Source organism: Uloborus diversus, chromosome 3 (genome assembly GCF_026930045.1).
Source record: "Uloborus diversus isolate 005 chromosome 3, Udiv.v.3.1, whole genome shotgun sequence".
In the NCBI taxonomy this organism is placed as follows: Eukaryota; Metazoa; Arthropoda; class Arachnida; order Araneae; family Uloboridae; genus Uloborus; species Uloborus diversus.
The window spans coordinates 169,870,080-169,886,609 of record NC_072733.1 but is presented as its reverse complement, the minus strand read 5'-3'; the positions used below and the strand labels follow the sequence as shown (position 1 = coordinate 169,886,609).

The 16,530-nt window shown below is 31.9% G+C and overlaps 1 protein-coding gene across 1 annotated transcript in view; it reads right to left on the bottom strand.

The window, feature by feature from the left end:
* Positions 1-16,530, bottom strand: part of LOC129219048 (RIMS-binding protein 2-like) — a 147,774-nt gene that overhangs the window by 41,364 nt on the left and 89,880 nt on the right. The window contains exons 10-14 of the mRNA XM_054853367.1: positions 13,558-13,745; positions 10,779-10,854; positions 1,791-1,916; positions 1,137-1,241; positions 420-610 (exon numbers count right to left, since the gene is read on the bottom strand). Of these exons, the coding sequence (XP_054709342.1) occupies positions 420-610; positions 1,137-1,241; positions 1,791-1,916; positions 10,779-10,854; positions 13,558-13,745 (686 nt within the window). The remainder of the gene's footprint in view (positions 1-419; positions 611-1,136; positions 1,242-1,790; positions 1,917-10,778; positions 10,855-13,557; positions 13,746-16,530) is intronic.

Sequence of the window (16,530 nt, the reverse complement as noted above, 5' to 3'; positions counted from 1 at the left end):
TTTTCGACAAAAAATTCATAGTTTCAATCGCTTAGGATTGCTCCGTCAAAAGTTATTAGGATGAAGGAACGTGGAAAGGGGGGGGGGGCATTTCTCCATCTCATGACCATAATTCTATTGCGGGGGAGAGAGGCTTTGAGTTGTCTGAAGCGAAGGGAAAAAAAGCATAAGCTATAAGCTTGCTTATTTCTAAGATTATCTGGAACCGAGTACGTACCAGCATTATGTAGTCTCTTAAATCTGAATTTATAACCAAACCTTAATTCGCGTGTATTAATGAAATATCCCTGCTTTATTCTGCCAAATAACTAGAATATATGTATTTCCAGAATTGTTTGAAAGTTAACAACTATTTCGAGGTCTTGCTTTCGCTCGCATTTGCAAGCTGAAAATGCATACTATATTGATTGCCTACTTACTCTGGAGGAATCGACTCCTTCGATCAGTGCTCTCGTTCTCTCCGAAAACTTGATAGTTGCCTTTGGAACTCCATCGACATAAACATGGTAGCCTTCAATTTTTCCAGGGGGAACTTCAGGAGGCACCCAACCGATTAGGAGACTTTTGTTCATTTGGCGCTCTAAAATGAGTCTTTGTGGAGGAGGAACACCTTAAATAAAAGAGTATTGTAAGAATTGAATAAATACCTTTGTGCTTGAAAAATAAAAGAAAATAAAGCATACTAAAGGGGCATAAATTTTGCTGGAAAACTGCATACATGTTATTCGGATTTATAAGGAGCCCGTTTTTCAATGCAAAAGAAATGTCCTTGTGGAAGAAAATACATCATTTTTACATTGTTTTATTTTGTTTTAAGATTATTGTACTTAAGTACACAAGTCAAGTACTGGGTCATAAATTGAAATCTTTCGCATGCCAAGAAAAATGTTAAACGTTAATTGAAAATAAGATGCATAAAAAACATTTGGAGTACTATTTACTTAATAAACCAAATATAAAGTAATACAGATGAATTTTATAAGAATATCTGACATTATTCTTCCCTTAAACTAGTTTCACATTTTTAAAGGACTCTTAGGCATAACAAAAAAGCACTTGAGAATTTATAGTACAGAAAAAAATAATAATATTTAACAGTTCAACAACGGCCGCAGAGCATTAAGAAAGGTGATAACCTTTTGTAAACCCTTCATTATCTTTTACTACGTCCTCATTGGTATCTTCATCAACTTCTTCAATGTCTTCTAAGTCGATATAGTCATTCATTCTGTGAAAGTCCTCTGAAAAACAAATAAAATGTCAAAAGAATTATAAACGAAAAAAATAGTTTTACACTTCAAATAATATCTTAAATTTTATTTATTTATTCATTTTTTGATGACTAAAGACTTGTCCGTTACGAAGTACTCATGTTTTTTTAACTATATTTAGATTTCTTTTTTATTTCAGAAATTATGCATGTGCAAATTGGTTTTAAAAACGTATTGCTGAGTTTACTTTCAAACTATTTCTTGAAAAATGCTTTAGATACTTTAATATTAAGAACTCTGCAGTTGATAATATGAAGACATGTTTTAATTTTTAGCAACCAAGTTAAAATTTCCTTTGTTTTCCGTAAGAAAACAGAAAGTTTCTGGGCTTAAAATCGCCAATATTTTCAAAGCATTTAATATTGTTTTTCATTATACCCACACTCATACATACATACTCATGATTTTAAGGAGGATTCAATTATCGTTCCAGTATTGGAAAATTTACGAATTCATCTCTTCAAGATATAAACCTAAAACATAGAAAAACGTATTATTTTAATTTGAAATAACTATTACCTGGCAGCAAGTAATCATCTGAAACAGTCATTTCCATGTCTTGAGCGTAACTGAAACTGACACTGCTGTCATCGGAATCTCTGTTTCCATACAAAACTGTTGCATGGAATTCAAAAAGCTCCTCTCCTGGTGAAAAAAATCCATTTTAATACATAACCAACTATGATTCTTATGCTCTACATAATTTACCGTAGCTATCTAACGAGCCTACTTTCCCGTACACCAATATCGACTAGTATCTGAATACAATCTAGTATCTGATCAATATTCTCTTACTTAGCTGAGATTGGAAATTATTTCAAACATAACTTTTTAACATTTTGAGCTGATTTCTAGAAATAAAATACGAGTATGCCTCACTCATCTAAAGAAATAGATGAGTGAAAAATACATAAACGAACAAATAAAATAGCAACACGTTGTAATCAAAGCAGCTAATATATTTTTCCATTAAAAAATCTTTAGTCGCTTTCAAAAAAAGAAAAATAATAAGCTCATTAAATGAAATGCATTTTGTATACATATATATATATTAGGGTGGTCCTTATTTATAGGGGAAAAAAAATTTCGGAATTCAACAAGCGACGCCCCCTAGTTTTGTGACACTATATTAAAAAGTAACGTGTGCAAAATTTGAACTCGATCGGTCAACAATAACATGTGCCCCTAGGCCGTTGAACTTTAACACTTTTGATAATTTTCTCACAAATCTTCGAGTTTTTACTTCAGACCCCGTACATCGTTTCTCCTAGGTTTGCAAAATATTTTTACAGTGAGGTAGCACTAAAATTAATCTTTTTAAATACTCCATATCATCTAAAGATTTTACATTGAAGTAGAATGAAATAGTGCTTTAGAAATTTTACCTTAATCGTACTCTTTTCTCAATGTATCTCAACCGTGTGCATTTTTTTCCGATAGTCTTGGACTGTCTGTAAAAGAAATTGCTTTTGTGTTTCATATTTGGTAAATTAATTGTGAAATTCTTCGATTAATTGTGCTCCTCTTTCAGTTGTATCAATCACAACTTTCAGCATCTCAACGATATATCTTTCCTTTAAATAGCTCCCTTCATTTTGCCATGAATCAGGATAAAATAGAAAAATATGTTTTGGTGTTTTAACTTATCAAACAGTTTTATTCACTTATAATTGATTCTATAAAGGGGAGCATCTTTACTAAAAAAAGTGTTCCAAATCATTTACTGTTATCTGATTTTTTTTATTAAGGCATCAGACACGTCTTCCTTATCAGCAAGCATTTTTTAGAGTATTCTTTTCCTTTCTTCAAAGTTAATCCCTTCATCCAATACGAACAAAGCATATAGTTCATCCCCTAAACACAATAAGTGATTTATGAATTTCCCAATCACAGCCTCTGCTGCATGTTGTCATCATTTTGTACGCTGCTAGTTTTTTTAGACTCATTGTATTATTTAAAGGAGCCTCGATTGGGTTGCTGCGATAAACCATATCTTCATAATTTAGAATTAAACTGTAAAACGGCATTTACGAGCTTTCTTTTCATGTAAGGTCAATTTAAATTGCTTCCTGAATATATATATTTTCAAAGAATAAATTCCTTTTACCACCCATCTGGGTCAGGGATAAGCTCCAGGTTGCCGAAAACATATTCCTTTAAGAGAGACTTCACCGGGAAATATTATTACAAATTATAAGAATTATCTGTAATCTTCTTCAATTCCACTTTTTACGAACAATAATATGTCATCAACTTCGTCTTTTAGAATTTAAGTGGTATGTGTACTTGATTTAAATGTTATATGTTCTGAATGATGGAGATCTTTCCACAAAATTTTGAAGCGCAAAATTTGGAATGGAATATTGGGTCTAGAACTAAGAAATGCGAGAAAATCTTCTAAGACACAATCTGCAGTAAAATATCAAGTGCATGATGATGGCAATCCAAATGTAATATATCACCGTTCAGCTTTTGCTACACAAAATTGCTTGCACAATTTATACAGCCGGTATTGCAAGCCGTTGTATCAAACACTACAACTTGAACAGTTAGCAATAAACAGCAATCATCTAAGATATGATATACAACTGAAGAAATATCTCAGGAATTCCGAGTACCTGTCCAATATTGGGACCTGAAGCTATCACGGTAAGCGTATCGGCGTTTTTATTTTCCAGTTACATCTGCATGTAGCTTTGTATCCCAGTAAATAACTAAAAAATCTAAAACTGAATTCATGAAATTTGATTTTCCCTCTCGAAGATTTTCTCTTGCTCTCTTAAGGGATGTACGATTGACCACAAGGACATTTGGATTTAAATTTACTGCATCTACATAGGCAGTTAATAAATGAACAGCATCTTTGTCCCTAATATGGCATTTATCTAACAGGCGAGCAGATATCAATAGTTTTCAAGCTTTTTTGCGTTGTTGTAGGCCAGATATGGAAAAAAGCTTCAACAGGTTCGGATATATACCCATTTCGGTTTCTAAATCTTGTGAATTGCAAGAAAAAATTGATAATAATAAAGGACTACATACTGAAATAGAAGAAAATCAATTTGAAGTATAGATTATTAAATTATTCCGATATGGAATTTTTTAAATTTATATTTTAGATATGGAAATTCCGGTATATTTTTATATTAAAGTAATCGAGGATTTTTCAAAATTTATATTTCAAGAACAAAAAATTGCAGAAACATTTAAGCATATTTATAACAAAAGAACAGCGAATCAAAATATAGTTGCCATTATTTATATTTATTTCATTGAAACCTAGCGACCCTATTTGCCACACCTATTGCACGGGAAAGTTTGTAGATCAACACCCCCAAAGCCTGGAAGAGTCAATTTGTTGTTGTCAAAAATCATTTATTAATGACCTAGGCCAATTATTAATGACCTTTAGAATCCCTTGTGTCCATCTTGGTGGAAAGCAATGTTCCCCTGCCGCTGGGTTCGAAAGGAGCGCAGAATAGCGTTATGCCTGACCCAAGGCCATTGGTGTACAGGTACCCTCTGTAACACGTAAAATTTTACACACTGAAAGTGAGAGAATGGTCGATCTGATAGTAGCAACATCTATTGAGGTTCAAAATTACTTTAAATATGAAACGTAAGAATATTTTTACATAAAAATGAGAAAATCCGTAATTTTTTCTTCGAAACTCAAAATAGAGGACCCCAGGGGCACGGGTTAATATTCATGGATTGACTTAAAATTTTGCAAGGATCATTTATTTGTATAATGGAACAAATTGAGGGAGCGTCGCATAAAATATCTACAACTTCGAAAATAAGGACCACCCTAATATATATATATATATATATATATATATATATATATATATATATATATATATATATATATATATATATATATATATATATATATATATATATATATATATATATATATATATATATATATATATATAGTTTGTTTTTCCCCCATTGCCAAAAAAAAAATTAAAAAATGAACAAATGTACTTTCGAAAATAAATAAAAAACAACAAAATATCAACTTAAAGAAATAATTTTCATTATCAAAATAATAATGATAATAATAATAATAATCGTCTGCACAGCTCTTTTTGTTAAAACATAAAGAATTCCGAATTTTGCTGCATTAGCCGCTGCCAAAAAAAAAACAGAATACATAAATTAAAACGTTGGAGTGAAAATAAAAACGAAGAATGTCATCGCTAATAATTTTACAGTAAAAACCTGGGCTGAAGAATCGGAGTTGATTTGATTTTGGGGTAAAGGAGTCAGAGTCGGCAGTCGAAGGTTTCAAATTCAAAGACTCGGAGTCATTTTCCCTCAATGTTCGCAACTCTGCTAATACTTGCGGAGTTGGAGTTGAACTTATTTTGAGATAAATGAGTCGCAGTCGAAGACTTAATAATTAAAAGAGTCTGACTCAGTCATTTTCCATTTCTTATCTAAATTTTTGTCAAAACTGTGGAATTAGAGTCCGACTAGTTTTGCGATACAGGAATCGGAGTTGGAGTCGACTGCTTAAAAATTATAGGAGTAGGGAGTTGGTCATCAAGAGCTATTTCCAAGCTAATCCGACATTAATGCGGGATCTATAAGGACTTTTATCTTCTCTGTAAGCGCTAAGGTTAAAGAGTTTTAATTGTTCGAAATTGAACGGAAAATTGTTGAAATAAAAAAAAATATTTTAGATACATGTTCTTCATCAAGAACTTTTCCCAATAAAATTCGTTTAAAGCAAATTCGCTTTTAAGTTCGGAATTTATATTTGCCTTTGAATTAACCCGTAGGCACTAATGTTAAGTTTTTTTGAACTGTTCAAAATTGAACGAAAAACTGTTCAAACCAAGAAATAAAATAACGGAAAGAGGTGCCCTAGCCGAGATCTTTCGGACAAAAAAAAGTTTGTTCGTATCGGAGTATTCACTCAAAAGTTATTTGGGAGGAAGCGGGGGAGACTGACAGACACATTTTCCTCTTCTCAATACCCTACTTTCAAATATTTAATTTTTCAACATTTCTTTGAATACTTTTTTATTATTGATTTTTTAAGCGATATTTTAAAGATACATTAAGCCTTCTTTCATGCTTTCCTCATCTTTTTTTCAATTTACCGGAAAGTAGGCTAAAAAGGAGTATTTTGCATAAATTTTAAATGTTAAAAATATAGAAATATTGTTTCATTTTAAATAGCTATAAATGTTAAGAGAAATCATGATTCCAGGATTAGATATAAGCAGTTGCTCAAAACTATTTGACTTCTATTTTCCATATTCGCAATTACGGTTTGAAATATATCCAATTTGCAGTAGGGCGAAATGCAAATTTTTGTATGAATTTCTTTCAATGGAGCATTGTTCATCGAGGACCTACCCACAAAATCGACTTAATGATTTTCAATTTTGAACCATATAGTCAAGGATTAGTGAATGCCTCTGAGTGTTTCTGTAACAGTGATTGTTAAAGAAGTCGAATAGAAAGCAGAGTTAATAATTCTGAACTTTTCTCTCTTGATGTTTTTCAAGAATATAAGGTTTTGTTTTTCAAATTTAACGTAAACATTTTACAGAAAAATTCGCTTTTAACAGAAATTCGGAAGTGTTTCCGCCAAATATACGATTGAAAATTATCCCTTTTGATTCTTATTTCTTTTTTCATGACTTATTTATTTTTGCAGCTGACAGACGGACGGTAAAAGTACTGTTTCAATTTTCATTTTATCAAAGGCTTGTACTGCTGTCTATATTCTGATTGAGATAATTAGAGACATTCTTAACGTTATTTAAGACTGGTCGTCCTTACGCTGCAGATGATTTTCAGGGGATAAATGAGCTTATTTGAATATTGATTTTTCATTCAGCCGTTTCTATTCTGATGGAGTTTTTCGACGAACTTTTGACGCTATTTCGTTGACGTTATTTGAAAACGGTTACTTTTATTTTAGTGGGCTTTTTTTAGAGACTAATGTCCTCATTCTAATGGCCTTTTTTGTGAATTCATTTCCACTTGTTTTTTATTTCTGTTTTGTCGGTTTAATTTTTTTAAATAATACAATGCACACGATATTATTTAGTGTGTCTTAATAGTACAGATATGGTAGCTTTTAGCCAAGGGAAGTGTGAAGCTCTACAGTCTTTCGAATTAATTTTCATGCATAAATAGCATAAGTTCCGTCTAAAATGTGAAAATTTGAGCAAAGTTGAAAATAAGTATAGGAGTTAAGCACTTGGTGCTCCTATGCAATTAAGCACCAGTTATGTTTCAACAATAAATGGGATTCTTTTTCATAGCATGGAAAATTTATGTTTGATGATTTATTGTAAAATTTTTGTATCTACAACTTATGTACAACTTATTACCATAGTACAACTTTTAAATTGTTTCGATATCTTAGAGTTCTCTTCGTATGACACTTATGTAGGACCGCAATTTTTAGAAGCATGGATTACTCAACTATAAAGTATAGAAATCAGAGAGAGAGAAAGAGCGAGAGGCAGAGGAAACTAATTTTAAAATAAAAAAAGGAAGAAAACAGCTTTTTAAAGTTGAGCTGCATTACTTGATAGCGAAATATTTAATTTGTCATAAATAAATAATTTACTATTATTGTCTCCTGAATTACTATTCGTTTTGTTTTCTTATTTTAAATTTAGAATTGAGCTAAAAATCCGCGAGGACTAGCATGTTTTATTGCTACGCGATACACGCTGTATCTGTAAGTAGAGCTTCAAATCTAATTCAAATGATTGTATTTTTCCCCTGAAATTTCTGCACTGGGATAGTACTCATGCAAACTTGCTCTGAAAGAAAACTAGCAGTGCATATAAACTAAGTGTTACTAAGAGCAAGGTCGGGACGCTTGAACGCTTCATATACATACAAATAGCCATTAAAAAGGAAATAGTAAGGTTCATAAAATGTCCTTGGTTTAAGAGACACTAATGGGTCACGTTTCCGGATCCAAGCAGCGCTTCTATGGACCCTCTCTTTTCTACTTTTCTCTAGAGGAAGTAAAGAAGGATTATATCGCAGATTTCGTTTCACTTTGGTCGTCAAGCATTGCCTCATAACGTTATATTTCCTCCTATTCTCTATTTGTACGCACAGCATATTTATTAATCAAATACAGTCGAACTCGCTAAAACGATCCCTGATTTAACGATAACCCGTAGTTAGCGAGTAAATCAGTAAGGTTTGGTTAGTACAATGTTAAGTCTACAGGAGCATGACTTGTTTTTTACGAGCAAGGTCCGCTTAAAGCGATCAATATTTTTGTAATTCATAACATTTCTATTGACTTCCAGCTCAATCTGTCCTATCTCAGAAAGCTTCTTTTGATATTCTGAAGTCAACCGAAAGTTAGTGGTCATAAATCTTGAGAAAAAGTGATGACTGCCCCTTTTTTCAGCTTGTGGAGTAGAGAAGCATTTGAAAATAATATATTTGCTGACGCTAATGTCATAATTTCCGAGATATACTTCCGAAGATATTGAAGATCAAGTTCAATTTCAGTGGATGAAAAAAATTAAAGAAAGTGACGGCGATAATGACAACTTGAAGCTGAACAAGCCTCAACTTAATTGTTTTTGATTTGAAGAAACATTTCTAACTTTTTTCTAAGTCTGGGATGCAAATGACAATATTTTTCGGACTATGAGTATTTGAGTATTTCTCGGAGAAGCACAACAGAGACAATAAGACAGTTCAAAGCAAATGAACCAACCTTTTTGACACTGAATAGAAATATTAATAACATGAAATAAAAACTAATATGTGTGAATGTTTATGACTGTTTTCGTAAACTCGATTTTTTTTTTCGAGCACTGCTATAACGAGCAAATTTTGCTGTCCCTTTGCGCTCGTTAAGTGAGATTGTTGTTGCAGGTTAAAGTTCTACATAGAGTAGCTATTTCAACTTTCCCGATTAGCATGCGTGTACCCAATCCCGCAAGTCCTGGTGACTAAAAAATCATTTCGGAAACATACTTTCATGTCTAAAAAAAAAAAAGCTTGGGGACTAGTTTTTTTAAAATGAGAAAACAAAGCTCAATAACTAAATTTCATACTGAAGAATAAAAATCTAATAAGAGTACAGTAAACTCTCGATTATCGGCAGTCGGATTATCTGCTGTCCGGATTATCCGCGGGTCTTTTCACAATTTTTTTAGTTATTTTTTAACGGTCGTTAAATGTTTTTTAAACTTATGGTTGTGTTATTGTTTGTTTTTAGCTTTAACATATGTACATTTTTTACATTCAATGTTAGTAAATAAAATGTTAGCAATGTTTTAAGCTGTAATTTAAATGTTTGTGTGAGGTGTTATTCAGATTTTTTAGATATTGTTTACAGTGGTATCGTTTTTTACCTATTATTTGGATTATCCGCGGTTTTCGCTTATCCGAGGTAACCCTGCCACCCTATTCCGCGGATAATCGGGAGTTAACTGTACAAATTTTAGTCTAGCGTACACTGACGTTTTCCTTTGTTTTCAAATTTCACGTTAAGTAATATTCTACAAGCCAAACCATATTTACATTTGTAAAAATTTAGATCAGTTTTTATTTTTTCTGAACAACATGTTATTAACGTCCGATGTAAGTGTTAAGTAATGCAAATTCAGTCAACACTTTACAGAAAGTTATCGCTTTTAAAGAAAATAGAATGACTCCTAAGTGTTTACAGTTTCTTTAGATCAAATATCTATCACAGCATTCCAAACTGAACAAGACAGCTTTCTTTGAGGTTTTAGACTAAACATACATCTTTTTGTTTGAATTTTTATATGATATTGTTTTTATGTTACGAAAAATGTATCTTTTGAACATCTTAGTGTATGTATCATTGCCTGATTTAGTTCAGATAATGTCTGATTTAGTTTTAGAATTGTTTTAGTTTAAAAGTTAAGTTGTTCATTGCAAAATTATTAGACCAGCCATATCATACCAAATTTCTCTCTCTCTCTAAAATATACAGTGAAAGTGAAATAAGGCAAGAAGATTTTGTCTTTGATCCCAAATGGAACTATTTTTATAAAATAAAATTCACCCTTTTAGGAAGTTCGATTTTCGTTACTTTTCCAGTCTAAGAAATTTTCGTCTTGTCTGAAAACTCAAAACTATTTTGTTAATTCCTACGTGATTTCTTATTTTCCCACTTAGTTTAGTCTGTTGCATTCGTATTTTTAGCTTCCCCTAGAGCGTCTGCATTAAATAAAGTGTGACAAGATGGAAAAAAGTTACTGTCATGGATATGATTAGGATTATTATGTTACATGTTTCATCGTTAATAATGAGTTCATGTGCGCAGATGTCGACATTTTATAGATCCCTTGCCATCTGAAATTCATCGCAGTATGAAAGTGGGGAAACGTTTTTTTTAAACTTTAGCGAGTGCTATTAAATACTTTTAGACATTTTTGACAGTTTACGCAAGCTGTAAACATATCAGAATTTCTGCATATATATTGTTACAAAGTTTTAAGAAAATACTCCATAAAACTTTACCAGTAAGCTTTTCGACGAAATTTGAAGGAACTAAACCTTTTCTTCCATCTAATAATTCACCATTGAAGAACCCATCCTGGAAACAGACAATAAATTTGTTTTAGATATAACTATATAATTTTTGCTCATATAAAACTGTCTTGAACATTAGAAAAACAATTTTCAGGTAAGGGTTCAAAACTGAAACTTGAAAGTCCTTCCTAAAATGTTGACGGCCATATTCACCAGCCAAGTTGAACCTCACTCAGACATTCGAGCCACCGACTGAAATCTTCTGATTGGTTGATGAAGGCTTCGATAAATAGAACGAGTGTTCAAGTGAGGTTCAACTAAATATGGCGCTATTGTCTAAGTATTTACACAATACCGGAGCAAAGTAAAATTTATCTTGAAGCAGAGAATTTATTTCTTTACCACTATTTAAATTAAAAAAAATCTTTTAGAATTATTGTTTGAACTACCAGCTGGACTGGAAAATTGGAAAACATAGTAAAATTTTCGCGATTAATATAAAATACTAAAAATCCACATATGGTTTGCACAAGAAATGCTGAAGTTTCACGGTTTTCCATAACCTTTTAAAAACTAACGGATTTTTTCCCCCAATTTTTTGAATGTTTTTCTTTTTTACAAATCATTTTTATTTATTTTCGTCTGATTTAATGGCAAATATTTTTTTAAATAAAGAACTATGTTTCCTTATATTTGGAATGTAGTTTGGCTATGATAATTTGAGCTATAGCCTTGATAATGTTTATCTCTTATTGAGGGGTTCAGTGAAAAATAGACGCATTTCGCTTGGATTTTTGTTGGAATTCTTTCGCTAAACAACTAAAATGAATAAAAGGGGCTGCTGGCAAAAGCGTTTTTTATTTCGCTGAAAAGTTATTCAATGTATTTTTTCCGCAGTGCAAAAATAACTATACTAAGCTTTTAAATATAAAAGCATATTTGACCGCAGCCATGGACCTATTTGGTGATCTGAATGGTCTAGTTTTCAGCTAAAAGATTTCTCAACTCTTTCGCTGAAATCAAACAGAAAGAAAAAAAAGATGTTTTGCTTCATTTCAACTGGACATCAGCTGAGATTTGTGAAAGGAGGACCCTTCAGCCGTAAGTTCCGCATTTCAAAGAGAAAAATAAGTAGTTTAAAATATTTATGATCATAGCATTCACTGAGATACAAATTTTATTTCTCGCAAGTCTTGTTACAAACCAATTTAATTTTCCTGTGATGGCAAAGAAAAAAAAAGCCGCCAAATAGAAACCTTACTAATTTATTGTCCATAACTTTGCCGTTATTTCGTGAGTCGACTTATATCACGTGAACAATAAAAGGCACAATCTATGTGATCACTGCTCCGATAGTTCACAAAATTAACGATACAGGCGTCCCTCGTATAACACGATACTTCTACAACACGGTTTCGATATTACACAGTACGAAACTTTATTTTAAATACTAGTCGGTTTTGATGTAACTCGAATGTTATGTTTAAAAAAGATGGAATTTCATTTTCGTTCAATACATTCTGTTAATGGTTGATAACTCTAATACATTTTTACTTTGTTTTTATGAAACTTGGTTTCAATATAACACATCTCTTGATTTACATTATTTCTAAGTCTCGTATTACACGGTTTCGATATAACACGATACATCTTAATCCGTTTTTTCTCATGCACATGCATAGTTAGTATTAAAAATAAATAAAAATGTTATTTTTAAAAACGTCTCGTATAACACGGTTTCGATACTACACGGAACGAATTAACCGTGTTATACGAGGGACACCTGTATAGAAGAGCCGTGAAAGGGTAAATGTCGCAGTGGCGTAGGTACAGTATCTGCCGCCCGGAGCGGTTCCTCTATTTGCCGCCCTTTCATTAAGACATATCTAATTCACTAAACCGTCAAAAATTTTTAAACAATTTGAAAATTTCATTTAAGGAAGAAAAGAGAACCAATTTAATCCGTATTCTTCCTACAAAAAAAAAAAAAAAAAAAAAAAAGAAAAAAGAAAGGGAGTGGGGGGGGGGGATGTTAGGCACCTATCTCGCGGAAATATTCTAAATGTACATCAAAAATCGCAGTTAAGAGTGACGCTTAGGGTGATGGAGTTCTCTCCCGAATCTTCATCAAAACTGAAGTCAGTTTCAGCTCTTGGTGACGTTAGGAAGTCAGGGTCTTTTCTCGAAAATTTTCCGAAATTTACATTTTAAAAATGCAATTTAAGTCTGTCTTAGTGGATGTTAAGGGAATGGATAAAATTCAAGGGCCCGCCACAGAAATATTTTAATTTTGAACACTGAGAAGAGCAGTTGTAGTCACAACAACACCTTACATTTCAAAGTTTTTTTTTTTTTTTTTTGCCTCCAGTAATAGATTTAAAGTATGACTCTCTTATTTAGTTTTTTTTCCGCATCAAAGGTGCTGATTCGCCGTCTCTAAAAATATGCCGCCCGGGGCGGACCGGTGCACCGTAGCTGCGCCACTCAAATGTCGTAAGGAACTGGTTCCGCTGTATTTTGGAAAATAGCTCGCTATTAAGTTCTTATAAAGCGCGTTAATATATTAAGTGCTAAGAGGATTTTCAAAGTGATTTGTGAACGTGTTTTGGTTACATGTAGCGATTGCTAATAATAAATATATTATTTCATCGTGAAGCATAAAAATAGTGCCATTTTTTACATAATAGCCAAATTATGTAAAGCTATCAAAAACTCAACTGTATCGTATATGTACATTAAAGAAAATATATTCTAATTAAATAATTACCTCATCCATTTCTCCATAAATTATAACATAATCACCAGCATTTAGTGCCAACTCAGCTTCTGGATTTTCGTTTGGCGACTGTTTTAAGGGATCATATGTATAACGTGCACAATAGATATTACATCGCCCCCTTCCTGGAAGTTCTATGAAGTCTATTGAATCCAGCATTTCATCTTCTGTAAGAGAGGCTATAACAGATTTAAAAAGAAACATTTTAAATAGCATTAAAACGCTAAGAATATTATTGAACACACAAAATATTTTTTAAGGAGAAATTAAACAAGTGAAAATTTCTTAAAGAACCGAGAAAAAGTTAAAAGAGTGGTTGCAGGTATGTTATGAAATAACTACATAAGCTAATATATAGTTGTAAAACTGCAATGTATAAAAGTTAAAAAACTCTTTCTATGGTAATGTAATTTATATTGATATCAAAATGTAATGGCAGCTAGAGATGGTTTGAAAAAGCACATTTTATTCATAAATGTAGGTACGGAAATACAACGTTAAAGCGTCAGCTCGATGAGCAGTATTTATCAGATAAGGGGAAAGACAGTTAAGAGCATAAGAAAACAATAATTTATCAATTTAATAGCTTGCAATCAAATAGTTTAGACTCAAATGCAGTTTATAACACCAGGTCGAAAAAGTGACCGCTAACTAGGATACAATGCTTACAGAGGCAGCCATGGATCGGCATAAATTACGTAAAACGTCAGGCACGTCACTCTTTCCCACTTAGATTATGATTCCAGGCTTAGAAGGCTAAAAATGTACAGTCTTGAGCAAAGAAGAGACCGAGGGGACATAATTCAGTTGTTTAAATTTATTAAAATGAAAGATGTTACGGGGCTGAAGTTTAGCACTGAAAACAGGACAAGGGGTCATTGTTTTAAGTTATTTAAATCTCAGGCTAACATGGGTATTAGGAAAAATTATTATTTTAGCAGGGTAGTGGAACCTTGGAACAGCTTACCAGAAGAGGTGGTAATGAGCAAGGGAGTAGACAGTTTTAAGAGGGCCATTGAGCTTCACTGGGGATTGTAAATTGACTAGGACCAGTCTAGCTGGGCCCAGAGCCTGTAGCTGGTCGTCACTTTTGTATTTGTATTTGTATATTTCCAGCAGCAACAGACTTTTTTTTAACCAAAAATTATTTGTATGTTGCAGCACTATCGTACACAATGCTTTAAATTTGTTCTCAAAAGATAAAATCCAAAGTCAAATCTGGAGAACGCGGAGGCCCAAGAACTGGTACGCACACAAACTTATTTTTTACTTACCTAAGTTCCGTCTTACTGCTTTAATATCTTGCCTCAGTTGCTTAGTTTTGAGCAGTTTTGAACCATCACAGGCACACAGACACATTATATATATATATATATATATATATATATATATATATATATATATATATATATATATATATATATATATATATATATATATATATATATATGTGTGTGTGTGTGTGTGTGTGTGTGTGTGTGTGTGTGTGTTTGTGGGTGGGTGTGCTTGTTTGTGTGAATTGAAGTTGAGAAATGTTTTCATGGGAAATTTAGATCTATTTAAGTATTTGTAATATACATAGACTAAAAGAGACAGTACACTATAATATATTATATAGAATATTTGTTTAAGTTGTGACTAATTTAAAGCAGCTATATAGCCATAGAGAAGAACACTTTTATATTTTTCCTTTCAGCTCAAAAAAAAAAAAATGTAAAAAAAAAAAAAAATTCATGTAATTTGAACAACGGCAACCCGTGCCGTCTTGCGACTGAAAGTGTATGAACAAGCACTGTACTAGACCGAATCGGATTTTTTTTTTGAAGTTCGAAACTTCATATTTATAAAACGTTGCCCCTACAGCCCCACATGTAGCACAAAAATATTTATCCAAATCAAAAAATATTTAGGTGTTCTGCAGGAGACCTAAAAAATGTTTACTTTTCTTCAAATAATTGATTTTTTTCTGTATATTTTTGAAAAAATGTAAAGTAAACTTTTAGAAGATATCAAGCTGAAAATTTTAAACTGTACAGTCGATAGTAAGCGTAAAATAGAAATCTTTGCTCTCTTGCTATATTTAAGTCCCACAACATGGTACTCAAAATATGGATATTTTTCAATTTTAAGTTAAATTTTTCATTTTAAATATATTATTAATTTATTATTATTCATCTGCAAATGTTAATTTGAAAATGCGTCCACTAGTAATTTTTGAACTTGATGTTTTATTTAAATGTATATGTAAATTTTTAAAACGTAAATCGAAAAAAATCAATTTTTCAAAAAAAAATAAATAAATTTTTGTAGGAGTAAAGTTTTATCAACACGAAGTTTCGAACTTAAAAAAAAATGATTTGGTCTAGTATACACAGTGCTGGTTCACTTTCAGACACAAGTTGGCACTGGTTGCCGTTGTTAAATTTAAATGAAACTTTTTTTGCAGTTGTTTCAACCTAAAAGGAAAAATACAAGACGGTGTGCGACTTCAAAAACCGACTTTCGCTTTTTTTCGGGACACCCTAATGTAGGGGAACATGGGGCAAAGTGAAATAGCGGGGCAAAAGTGAAATGGCAAAATATTTACTCTGCTTTTAGCTCAACCTATCTGGTATTATTTTAACTATATAGTACCATATGTAGTCTATTCCAGTCAGGAAAAAATACCGCCGAAGCTTAAAACATTTCGTAATACAGGCAATTTTAAAAAACTGATACTCATATTGTAATATTTTATTGTAAGTCAAAAATTATTTTTGTTACTATAAAATGATAAAATTCTTGTTATTAACATTTTAAGTATTAGTTGAGATCTCCTAATATTCAATGCAGTATTAAATTAGTTAATATTTAGCTTTTTTGTACTTTAAATAAATTGTACTAATAGTCAAGTACATACAGGGCAAAGTGGATGGGACAAAGTGAAATAGGTTGTCTCATTTACTCACTTAATCATTTAATATA